Genomic DNA, 13108 nt, shown 5'->3' on the forward strand with positions numbered 1-13108 from the left:
ATTATCTGACAAACTGTGTAAATTCTAACAGCAACAGCAAGAAAAGTTTAAGTTTGAATTAAGGTTACAATTTATTCATACGGTTCTCCAAAAAAAATGGAAGAAAGAAAAAGAAATTTATCAGTTTAGAACAGCAGATACAAACTGATTTAACTGAATTTTCTCAATAAAACTTGTTTAATAAATCTTGAAGATTTCTCAGTAATACTAATAGATGTATCCTAAAAGCAAAATTATAAGAGTATAAATACTTTTTTAATCATTATCTATTAAAAAAGAATCTTAAGACACAAAGGATATTTATAAATTTCCTTGGCACTTCTAATATGTAAAGGAAAAGTAACAAAGTAATGTATATAAAGATTTGCCAAATTGTGAAATGATATAAAGACAGAACATCAGAAGTGTCTGACAAAAAACGGCTATGCGAAATTTAGGAGAGTGCTAGTACAAAGAGAGATTGCTGTTTTAATTTGAATAGTGGTGCAAGGAGATTCGGCTATTTATCATCCACTAGAGAACCCTACAGAAAACTTCCCAAATGTCTTAAAAAACATAAAAGGTTCTCACAATTTTAGCTGAATAAAGGTACAATATTTTGCAATTACAGGTGTTTAATAATGTAATGATAAGCTTTAAAATGTATAATTACTCTATCACTGAAGAAGCAGATTCAGCCGTTTCTGACTCGAATACTTTAATTCTAAGGAAGAACTACCTAGTAAATAATTTCTCATATTTATTTTTCCTGCAGCTAAAATTTAGGAATGGAACCAACCTTCATAGCTTGTTCAAGCTTAACAGATAAACTTGCCACAGCTTTTTGTGCACGCTCATACTCCTCACGCTGGCGTTTCAAAATTGGTGCTTTGGCTTCAACTTCTTTCACTATTTCATCCAGATACTTATTAATTCTTTTGTTTTCTAGTTTCTCCAACAGCAACTGATCCTGAGTTTCCACATAAGCATTATACAGCTGAAAGCAGAAGAGAGGTTGTTTCAAATCTGAGCAGAACAACAGAATTATATAGTCTATCTAGCTTCATAATAAACATCTGTTAGCACTTAGACAAGATGGAAATCTTTACTATATGTAATACAGAACCAGGAACCCAGAAAGCCTGTCCTAGATGTTCTATTAATCACCAGACGATTTTAAGAAAAATTTTTCTGGGGATTAAGTGTCAGAGAGATCTGAACATTTTTGCCTAAGGAAAATAAGATTTAATACCATTCTTACCTCAGTTAATTTCATGCCAGGTTTCACTATCTTAGCTACGGCTGCTGCAGTAGGAGACATGGCTGCAAGCTCTTCTTCAGATAATATGGCTCCTGTGCCAACATACAGAAATCTTGTATATTTTTATAAAATTTCAAACGAACGTAATATTTTTTTTCAAGACAAGGAAAAAGTGACACCTAGCGTACATTACATATAAATTCATATGACGATTTTAAAACATGACATCAGATAGTCATGTAACATAACTCAATTCTAAATATCATGCAGTAATTATAGTTACAAGATAGCCTTGGCGGTCAGGTGGTTAAGATTCGGTGCTCTTACCACCGCAGCCTGGGTTTGTTTCCCAGTCAGGGAATCACATCACCCGTATGTTGGTTGTCATACTGTGGCAGTGGTGTCTTGCCGTGATACTGAAAGTTATGCCATCGGTATTTCAAATACCAGCTGGGATACCCATGATGGACAGGTTTCAGTAGAGCTTCCAGACTAAGACAGGCTAGAAAGAAGGACTTGGCCACTCAGCCGCGAAAATCCTATAAACAGCAGTGGAGCATTGTCTGGTACAGTACCAGAAAGTGAGAGAATGGTGAAAAAGACCAGGCAGGGTTCCACTCTGTTGTACACAGGGTCGCCAGGAGTTGGAATTGACTCAATGGCACTAACAAAATTAAAGTTAAAAACTATTCTGGAAATTGACACACAATCGTGTGATCAAACAGTACATATATCTGACAATATAGTACAGAGTATTAATTTTAAACTAAAAATAAACGCTAATGCTATAATTTGATGGAGTTTCCTACACCATGACAGAGAAACACTATTAGTGAAATTGAAAACTACGCAAAGAAGTTCTAGTATTTCAAGCAATCAACAAGCATGTATTAATCCATACCTTTACGTTTTGTGGCAGAAAGTAGGTCATTTGCATTCTCTAATTCCTTCTCCAATTTCCCTATTTTCTCTAGCATTTCTTTTTCCATTTGCTCTTTAGATTTCTCCACCTCTAGAAGATGATCTTGTATTGCTTTATTGGCTAAAAATATTTTTAAAGACAGAATATCCAAATACATCATTAAAATCTGTGAGTTTATAAAATGTTAACAGAATAGTCACTATTTTTCCCTTCAAGAGATAACACTAAATTCCAGAGAGGGCTGTGGTTGATAGTTATTACCCACTGAAAACTCTTGTTCTCTCCTTATAATTCCCAAAATGTCCCGGCCTGGTGAAACTACTCCTTTTGATGTCTCTTATCCATGGGGAAAATAAGGGAACTCAAATTGCAAAAAAGTGGCTCTAAATATCTCTTTGGTTTTAATCTGATCTTTAGTCTAGAATATACGAAATGACTGGAAAACATCATATATAACTTACATCTAAAAAAAAGAAAATCAAAAACCTTAAAATGCACTATTTATAATTTAAAAAGTGAGGCTTATTTATGGATTAAAAGAATACCCAAACTGTAAACCCATATGTACTTATCAAAGTAAATGTTTCAAAAATGGAAGAAAAATTTCCTATTAGAAACCAGAATATGTACAGTTACCAGATGAAAGAAAGAGAAAAACAAGAGCTAATCTATCTTTTCAAATATATTAATAGCCAAAAACATAACTTTAAGTTTTTTAATTCAAGGATCTTTCTTCTGTACCAAATTTTGTCCCTAAGAAAGTTAATCTGACTTCCAAATCCAACAATCTATACAAAGGTAAAGAAAAAAGTACTTTTTATCTAAAAACAAAATAATCTTCCCATAATTGAAAACTCTTACCTTCTCCAGCTTCTTTCAAAAGCTTGTGTAGTTCATCGACTGCTCTGGTCAGTTCATTGCTCTTTGCCTCTGAGTCATCAGCAGCACTCTAAAAGTCAATCTTAAAAAGTTACCCAACATCCAATAATACAACATTAGAACACTAAAATGTATGGTACGCTATTTACCTTGTACAGGTTAGAGAGTTTTATGTGAGCATTTAATTCATTGTGGAATTTCTCCTCCATACTGGCCTGCTGTTCCTTGGCCTGAAAAAAAAACATTATAGCAGTCTCTTTGAACTGAATTTAGAATACTGGTTTACCAAATACCAAGATAAAACATCCAGTTTTGTAAAGTGACAAGATAAAGATTAAAACACTAAAATTAAAATCAGTTTTCACGATAAAGAAGAAATACTTTAAGGATAAAATATTGATGATACTTTTATCTAAAGTGGAATGCTTAAGTGAAAATTAAAATTAACCATACTCATTTTTAGATAGTACTTTGGATATAGCATATAATTGCCATTTCTGACTCTATATCATATGGAAGTGAGCTGGCCATTTCATGGTGCCAGGAACAGTTCAAAATATGAAATCATTTTGTAAAATAACAGTGCTACAATATTTTGTAAAAGAGAAATTTTAAGTAGTCATCTATACCTCTTTCAGTTTGGTCAACAGATCCTCTACATGCTTTTGAAGATTCTCATTTGACGTTTTCAAGCCATTCATCTGTTCTTCCATTCTAGAAACCTACAAATAAAAAGTGGAGTTGGGTGAGGGGAGGATATTGTATTAACTGAAATTAATTTGATATGAAGTTAAGCTGCCAAGTAAAAGCAAAATAATTCCTCACGTTCAAAAAAAGTATTTTACATAAAATATTTAATCAAGTGAAAATAACAGCTCACAGAACATGTTTGGATTTAGCACACAAAAACTTACCACCACTTCTTAAACACGTGTCTTAGGAAAGATATATCGTAAGACAGTAGATAATATTAAAATTCATCAGAGAATATCTTAAATTCTTTACTTAAATGCAATTGGTTAATTTCCTACGCCAAATGTTTGAGTTATGTCCTCCACATTTGACCCCTAATCTTACAAGAACATTTAATTTGCTACACCACTAAATAAATTTTTAATAAACTGTGCACAAACGTAAGTTGTAACCTAATACAAAGTTACAATTTGACTAACTTACCTCCTCTTTTTTGTTTTCAAGATTACATTTAAGCTCTAGAATCTCATTTCCTTTTTCTCTGCCAAGAGCCAGAAGTTCATCAGTTTTAGTTTTCAACTCTGTATTCAGCCATGTATTCTGATTATGTAACAACTCCTTTTCTTGCTCTAAGCGTTTTTCTCGATACTAGGGAAATGGAAGAAAACAGCATTTACAGTTAAAGGTAACATATGGTTATTCAAATGATTTTGTTGGTAGCTAAGGGATACAAGCAGAATTTTATTTTACAACAGAAATAAATATTTGTATGGATTCTTAACAGAAAACAATCAGATAAGAACTATAAGAAGCAAACATCACATAAGTAAAACAACTCAATTAAAACTGTCTTGGGCCAGCCCTGTGGCATAGTAGTAGTTAAGTTCGGTGTGCTCCACTTTGGTGGCCTGGGCTTGTGGGTTTGGATCTCAGGTGTGGCCATTCATCAGCTGTGCTGTGGCAGCAACCCATACAGAAAGTGGAGGAAAGACTGGCACAGATGTTAGCTCAGGGCTAATGTTTCTCAGCAAAAAAAAAATAAAATAAAATTGTCTTATTGCTTAATTTCCTGACACTAACAAAACCCAAAACACAGCTTTTAATTACTTTATGGATAACTTGCCTCTATTTAAATGTTAATTTAGGTGAGTTTAAACAAAAATTATACTTTGTCCTTTAGGAATTATTTGTTACTTGCCTTAACAGAAACATCAGAAGCTTGAAGCTCATCCAGTTTTAACTGAAGATCGCCCTTTGTTGCATTGCTTTCTTTAAGTTTTTCATTTAGACGTTTAACATCCTCTAGAAAGGTCAGAAGAGAATTTGAAAATAAGAACTAACTAATGCTCAGAGAAACCATCAAAAATGTATCTCTAGAAACATAAACATTTAATACAAAGTAAGTAATTCTCAAGTATTCTATTTTAATTTGTTTCTGCCATACTTAATTAACAAATCTAATTTCACTGAACAGAAGATAAAGAAGCTAAATTCGTGCGCCCAACCAAACATGTAAATTATATGGATTATTTTATTTTAAATACACTATCTTAGGCTAAATATACAAAATTAACATTAATTTTCCTGATATACACCCAACAATCTATTAAGATTTCACAAATAGCTATTTGTTTAAGTTAAAAAGCAATGATACATATAAAAACCTCTACTCAAAACAGCCAGAATGCACATGCTTAATTTTCCTATCGTCCCTACATTAAGATTTTTACGAAAAAAATTCTTTTAATTTTACCTACTCACTACCTGTGCAACATCATCAACAAATACTCTGAAGTAACTTTTTTCTGATACTGGAAAAGTATAGTTGCCTAATTGAATATTATTATATAGCAACATATTTGAAAATTCTTCAATAAAAATTAAAATTCTCAAAAATCTTATAAAAAGGAACCAAAGGGAACTTGATAACCATTAAACTGCCTAAGAGTCAGTTCACCTGAATGCATCAACTGTATTATATATTATATTCTATATTTATATATCTTATATTCCTGTCTCCTCACTCCTTCAGCCTATGTTTTTAAATATGGGCTCTCCTTTTAGGTTTTTACGTTGAATGCTTATGGATAGCTTATCCCAGCAAGGGTGTCAGCATAAAATGAAGGACTGCAGCTTCTACAACCAAACATTTAAACTACTTCCAAGTGGATACTACAAATAACACTGTAGTATCTCTGCATGTAAACCTTGGTTCAAATTACCACTTCTCTGACATGTTCTTCATTTATGTACTTGTCTAGATACTTTTTTAAATCCCTGATAAATGATCTAAAGATAAATGAGTAGGAGAAACAATAGGATATTACCCTGAACACTATTCTGAGATATGACAAAGAAACACCAGCAACAAAAACAGACTGAGGATTAATTCTTAGCACTGCTAGAAGAGATAGAAAAGAGTGTAGTTAGAGGCTAAAGCACTTCTTCATACCTGTTAAATATTCAAGTTCTTGAGAGAGTCTCTCATTGGTTCTAATTAAGTCTCTTTTCTCAGCTTCCAATTCTTCCTTTGTCCTTGTAAACTGGCTCTGTCATATAAATAAGAAAATCAAGTTAATCATCAATATAGGAACTTGAACATGAACTGTCACTTTAGTTAACATTAGGTGCAGTTTAAAAATGGTTGGTTTTCTTTTTCTTATAACGTATACATCAAAAAGTTCAAAAATTACCCATAATCTCAACGCTTTTGTTCATATTTTGGATTTTTTTTTTTCTTTTTGGCAGGGAAGGATTCATCCTGAGCTAAGATCTGTTGCCAATCTTCCTCTTTTTTCCCTTCTCCCCAGAGCCCCAGTGCATGGTTGTATATTCTAGTTGTAAGTCCTTCTAGTTCTTCTATTTCAGCTGCCGCCACAGCGCAGCAACTGATAGATGGATGGTGTGGTTCTGCGACCAGGAAGCAAACCCAGGCCGCTAAAGCAGCGAGAGTGCTAAACCTTAATGACCAGACTATCAAGGCTGGCTCCATATTTTAGATTTTTAAAAATTATTTTTCCTAGGCACATGGAAAAAATTGCCCGTGTCACATTTTATGACTTGGAAGTGTCTTAATTACTTATATATGCCTTTGTAGGACATCTAACTTACTTCTAATTTTTTGCTGTTATAAAACAAAATTTTGATGACTCTCATTGCATACACACCTTGGTTCAAATTATTTCTCAAGAAAGATCTCTAGAAATGGAATTACTTAAGATCTTTAATAAATTTTGTCAAATTCCTTTAAGCAAGACAATGGCAATTTATATGCTTTTCTTTCAGTTATAAGTGCCAGTCTAAGCCACCCATGCCAGAACTGAAGCTTATTCTTAAAAAAAAAAAAAAAAAAGTAAGAAATCAATGTTAACATAAGGAGGTGAAAAATAATTACCATATTATTGTTTTATCTGCATTTTTCTGATTACAAGTGAAGTAGAGCAACATTTCATATTGCTATTGGCCATTTGTGGAGCCTCCTCTCTCTTTTTTCCCTTTTAATTCCTTTGTCCATTTCCCCCTTGAATGATTTTTCTTATAATTTGAAAGTAGTCATGTATTAAGGATATAAATAGTCACATTTTTATTGAAAAAATATTTCTAATGGTTTACTTGCATCTTAGTTCTTTTTATGTAGAGAATTTTAAATTTCTATTGGATCAAGCCTATCCCTCTTTCCCATTAGAAGTATCTTTTATATATTAAGTATCTTTTAACCTCAAATCAAATGCAAGTTTTAAAAAAGCAATGGCAAGAGTCTAAAGTTCTACCTGGTTAAAGAATCACTGAGTACGACCATTTTATTAAATAAATTGGTCAGCAATCCTTGTGATCATATTCAATTTATTATTCTTATATCACTACTCTAAGGAAATGATTTTGGATGTGACTTTACCCATATCCCCAATTGTACTGCAATACTTAAAATAATGCCTGTAAGCATTAAATAGGTAACTTCTAAAAGAAAGGAAGGTAAGTAGATAAGTGGGTGAGTGGGTGGATGGATAGATAGATGGATCTGTGAACATCTATCCTACCTAAAATTCTATGGCACTTACTTACAATTTGCATTTTTTAAAAAATCAATTTGAATTTTTAAAAAAATCAAAACTTAAGAGTTACAGAACTAAAAGCAAGTGCATGTTTTTTATATCAAGCACTAATATACTCTAATGAGTAAAAGGAACGCCCACTCTATCAATACAACATATAGAGATCCAATTAAGGAATTCATGTGTTCATGCTTTTGTTAGTAGTTTCTCTTAGTGGAAAATGTTTCATCTTCCCATTGACTAAATAACTAATAAACACAATCAGAAGAGAAAACTTCCTCAAGTAACATGTTCACAATTAGCTTTATTCATAGGAATAATTTCTACCTGAATGGCAATATTGCGATCCTGAGCAACTTCAAGTTCTTTGTTTTTCTCAGTTAGTGCCTTCAGTTGATTGTCTAAACAAAAGAAATTTTATAAACATACACACACATATGCTTAAAATGTACAATGCCAGTTTTTATCCAACTACCACCCACACACATTTTAAAAATAAGAAACTAAGTCTCAAAAAGGCTGAGCTGTCTCACATCGCATTCTAAATTCATGAATACATCTCAAATTTACTGTACTTCTAGACCAAACTTTTAAATATGCTATCCTTTCCCCAAAATCTTAGTTGTGATCATTCTGGCTAACATTTACAAGAAAAAGCACAGGCAATTATCAATTTCCTTATCTTTCAATGACATCTTCCAAGTCAATCACAAAAATCAGTGAATTATATTTAAAAAGAAGAAAACTGAGTAAAAAAAGACAAGATCAAGATAGTAAATAACATTTACCCCCATCTTCCCCTCCCTCTCCCTTTTCCAAATCTCATAAAGAACCTGCAATCACAGTCATTTTCCTGAAATTGTTCAGCACCACTGCCTTACAGACCTTGTTATTATGCCAAGGAAAAACTATTATGTACAGATGATGAACCTGATCAAGTTACTCAGTAAGTACTTATGATCTTAGCAGTACCTTTTGGAATACCATGTCTACTCTGGCAAGGGAAACAAAAGAAAATATAAACAAATGGGACTACATCAGACTAAAAAGCTCTGCAAAGCAAAGGAAGCCATCAACAAAATGAAAAGACAACCCACCAACTGGAAGAAAATATGTGCAGATCATATACCCAACAAGGAGTTAATTTCCAAAATACATAAAGAACTCATACAACTTAAAGACAAAAAAATGAAACCTGATCAAAAAATGGGCAGAGGATACAAACAGATATTTTTCCAAAGAAGATACACTATACATGTACACATACCATCCTACAAATACGTCATATGTTTTAAAAATGAGATGTGCCAAAATCAGCTGAAAAAAGTTATAACCCAAACAAATAGCTGATGGGCACAGATCAGTTAAGAAAGAAGGTTGAAATTTCAACCACTCTCTTGATTACTAGCTTCCTGTGTTTCCAATCAAATTAAAATCCAACTATATCTAATAACAAATATTATGCCCCTACTCCATAAAGATCTTTCCTGAAATTTACCTTCTTCTATTATAAGCACTGCATGTAATAAACATCATCCTTCCAAGAAATGTCAGGACCTTTAACTAAGATCTTGTGTACCCTCTAGGACTTTAATGATGTAAGAAAACAAATTAAGAAGGAAATCAGCTACCTATCTTTCACAAGAATTAGGCCTTAAAAAGGGAATAGCCCGAGATTCACAAATATTTATAAAAATTATAACAAAGAGGTAAGACATAATAATAGAACTAATAGGCTTTAATTTTCCAACAACATAAAAATAACCGTCACTCTCTTTAATTACTTTTTTACTTGCATAATGCTTTAGCCTTTTCAAAAGGCTTTCAAATATATCTCATTTGATCTGTACAGCTGTGTAAGTAGATGGACATGCGGTTCTAGCCATTTTATAAACACCAATCACATACTGTTATGATTCACATATGGCAAAAGAGCCTTTACTTGCAGTTGGAATTAGAACCCAGGCCTCTTGATCATTAAGCCCTATGTTCTTAGTATCACTGAGTGAAAAATCAAAATATCACCATAAATGAAAATGACACTTAACTAGAATTTTCACATATAGTGAGTAAACGTTTCCAAAGCATACAAAGAGATGTTTGAAGATCTGAATAGTCCAAGAATATTATAGAGATATAATTAATACTTACTGAGCTTCTCCAGCTCAAGCCGCAAGTTTTGGCACTCCCGGGTCTCATTCACAAGTCTCTCCTGACTGTGGGACAGCCTCTTCTCTATCTCAAAGTACTGTTGTTCTACAGAAAAGCAGAGAGAAAAATGAAATCAAACACACAGGGACACACATGGTTGATACTGCTAATTATTTTTAATAACTTGACTTTAAAATTTAAGACACAGTATTAAAATTGCACTCCAAATAAGAATTGAACAAGAATTACCTTGAGCAAAGGTAAGTCAAGCACAGGAAAGGACTTTAATCTAACACTTCCAACTGACTTATACATACATGACAAATGAAAATAAGGCCTAAAGGGGTTTTACAATTTACTTGTCTATCTCTCTCACAAGATTATGAACTACTTCAGGGCAAGTGACATATTTATCTTAGTATTTTCCCCACACAACAGCAAACTTCTTAGCATAAAACAGAGTAAAAAAAAATTTATTAATTGGAGAAGAAAATTATTTAAAAACTGCTTTGCTTTAAGAGGCTGTGTTAAAACAGTCACAACCATACCTGAAAATATAAAATTACTAAGTTTATGTAAAAATAGATGTGTTAACTCCCCCTGGGAAGGGACTGAGTGTGTAGTGTTCAGCGTAGTTTCAGGCACTCAATATTCATTGTGCAAATTAACAGAACGCTGTGTACTGTATTCAGTGTTGGGATTCAGAGAATTCATTCTCGATATTTATTCTGCTTGCTAATTACATTTTTTTGAAGAGAAAATTTACTCCGAATTTTCAATCAACTTAGCAAAAACCAGTACCCATCGCGCCAAACAACTGGTAAACCAAGACACACAACAAAAACTTTGTGCTTGTGCTTGGATAACTTGCAAAGCTTCTTCTAACACACACTTCAGGAAAAACTGAACTGTATAAGGCAAAAGTAATGGTAATTACTAAGCTCTTAACTTTTCTTCAAGGATGTTCAAGTCACTTTTGTTAGTAACTTTCTTATTTGAGCGTCTACTGTAGGTTATTTATAAACAGGTCTAAATATATTTTCTATCAAATTCCAATTTTTAGAGAGAATTCCGATATGTTAAACGTATTCACCGCACGTTCACTCTATTTCCAGCGCTGTCTCACGCACTCACTCATTTTGGTGACCATCAGCTCGTTACCGGAGCACAGCGACACACACACACGCTCAACGTAAGCGCACGAAACAGTCGAGACAAAGGCCTTTGAAGGCAGGTGCCTTGAAGACTGAGCGGAAATTACTATCATCGTACGTGCAACACACAGAGAGGGTACTCTAGCCTTAGAAAGACAGGGGTCGCGAGTCCGGTGTAAACAGACCCAAACCTTCACAATTTCTGTTTCCCGGACAACCTTCTGTCCCGATATGAGACCCTGCTGATTACAAAGAAAACGGAACTAAACGTGGATTCAGCTTGAAACAAACAAAAGGCTCCTCGGGATCAAAGTGTGAGAGGAGCAGGTAAGAGAAGGCCTCGGGGGCCCGGGGAGCAGGAAAGCGATGCTCCAGGGGGGTCGCAGGCCGACAGCCAGGCTGCCAGCGGAGAAGCCCAGCCCTAGCTACCAAGCCGGGCCCAGACCCCCGGCGGGAAGATCGGCGCACTTACCGCTCTCTACCTTAAACTTCTCGTGCCGCCCCTTGAGGCCATCGATCTCGGACTGCTGGTCAGCAAGGAACTTCTCGAGTTTGTTCTGGACGGACTTCGGCAGCTTGTTCAGTTCCGCGCGCTCCAGCACTTGCTGCAACACCGCCGCCATGTCGCTGGGGCCGGGGGCCGCGGCGGCAGCGGCCGACGGAGCAGAAACCGAGAAGAAAGGCGAAGACCAGGAGGACCCAGAGGCCTGGGCGGCCGCCTCTGTGGCCTCGCTCACGGGCTCGCGCGCGCCTGCCCGCCGGAGACTCCCGCGACGGGACCCTGGGAAATCGAGTCCCGCCTTAGTGCCGGCGCCACAGCCGCCCCACCGCCCGCGACCGAAATGCGCGCGCAGCTGCTAGCCGCCGTGCACCCTGGGAATCCGAGTTCAGAGGCGGCCTCTGACCCCGTCAGGCACGCCGACTTCCGGCACCCCTTTCCGCCCTGCAAGCCTCGCAGGCTTCTGGGAAACGTAGTATTTTTCTCAATCTCTTCTGTGAGCCCAATTCCTCACCACCCATTCCGCTGACTCCTTTCTCCCCGCCCCCCGGCTCTCCTCGCCCAGCCGCGTGATCACTGTCCGCGAGGTGGCGCCATATAGTACTTGTCAAGCCACGTCCCTCCCTGAAGAGTAGGGCGACCTTACCGTCAAAGCTCCGGGATGCCATGGGGCGTCCTCTTTGGCGGCTTCTAGACACTGAGCCACTAGAGGGCATCGGTCCCGACAGGGCTGGACGGCAGGGGCCAGGTTGCTGCCACGCTCTCAATGGCGCCCGCAAGGGGGCGGGGGGGCCACCGCAGTCGCTTTGGCTGAGGCGCTGCGGTAAAGGGAGGGGGCAGCTGCGTCATCATTCTGCACCACCTGACTCTAGAGACCCTGGGTTTGGAGTGGGAAGTGTGGGCAGTCCGTCGCTTTCTGATGAACTCATTCGCTGTGGAATTGGCTACGGAGGGGCATCTGGCTCCTGGAGGCTGCTGCTTGCGCCCTAAACTCGCTTCTTAGGTGGACTGACTGTTGGACGGATTTGTCTGCCACGCGTGCACATTCTGAGTACAGGTGAGTCAGCCTAAGGGTGTCCTACGCGCTTGTGAGGGTTGGATGTGTGCACTCAAGCACAGAGACCTTCGTTTGCAAGGAAGAAAGAGACAGAGTGTAGAAAACATATGGACAGGCACTCCGGCACAACTCACTCAAGTCCAGCTATGACAGACTTGCATTATTTAAAATAATGTACTTAAATGCCTTTTTTTTCCTTGGTGGCAGGGTGGGTAACAGTAATGCAAGAGGAATTTAAGGAGCCCCGTTCATTTTTCAGGAAGAGGATTTAAAGAAACCGAGAGGAGTCTGAGTGTAGCCCTTGTTTTTATGTTTGAAGGTAACATTGCAGAAAATGTTACCTTATGTTTATATTTTTTAAATTGAAAAACTGTTGTAACAGAAGTTTTTAAACACATTCGTAAAAACCACTTCTCACCCGGCCACCATAACAGAACTACTTGTTTCCAGATCGTAATTCT

General features: G+C 36.5%; 2 protein-coding genes across 9 annotated transcripts in view; one reads left to right on the forward strand and one right to left on the reverse strand.

The window, feature by feature from the left end:
- The window catches only part of TPR (translocated promoter region, nuclear basket protein), a 55218-nt gene extending 42759 nt beyond the window's left edge, over positions 1–12459 (reverse strand). For 3 of the 4 annotated variants that reach the window (XM_070591159.1, XM_070591158.1, XM_008514089.2), the window contains exons 1-13: positions 12237–12447; positions 11564–11872; positions 9938–10042; positions 8114–8187; positions 6187–6283; positions 4933–5036; positions 4218–4382; positions 3671–3763; positions 3191–3271; positions 3024–3111; positions 2142–2282; positions 1241–1332; positions 779–976 (exon numbers count right to left, since the gene is read on the reverse strand). In XM_070591159.1, coding sequence (XP_070447260.1) covers positions 779–976; positions 1241–1332; positions 2142–2282; positions 3024–3111; positions 3191–3271; positions 3671–3763; positions 4218–4382; positions 4933–5036; positions 6187–6283; positions 8114–8187; positions 9938–10042; positions 11564–11872; positions 12237–12306 — 1617 coding nt within the window. In that variant the 5' untranslated portion in view covers positions 12307–12447. Of the gene's footprint in view, positions 1–778; positions 977–1240; positions 1333–2141; positions 2283–3023; positions 3112–3190; positions 3272–3670; positions 3764–4217; positions 4383–4932; positions 5037–6186; positions 6284–8113; positions 8188–9937; positions 10043–11563; positions 11873–12236 lie in introns of all 4 variants that reach the window. The other variant, XM_008514090.2, reaches the window with a different exon arrangement.
- Positions 12435–13108, forward strand: part of ODR4 (odr-4 GPCR localization factor homolog) — a 37270-nt gene continuing 36596 nt past the window's right edge. For 4 of the 5 annotated variants that reach the window (XM_008514080.2, XM_070591164.1, XM_070591163.1 and 1 more), the window contains exon 1: positions 12435–12647. The gene's annotated coding sequence lies outside the window, so the exon portion shown is untranslated. The remainder of the gene's footprint in view (positions 12648–13108) is intronic. The other variant, XM_008514082.2, reaches the window with a different exon arrangement.

The sequence above is a fragment of the Equus przewalskii genome, chromosome 23 (genome assembly GCF_037783145.1).
Source record: "Equus przewalskii isolate Varuska chromosome 23, EquPr2, whole genome shotgun sequence".
NCBI classification, from domain to species: Eukaryota; Metazoa; Chordata; class Mammalia; order Perissodactyla; family Equidae; genus Equus; species Equus przewalskii.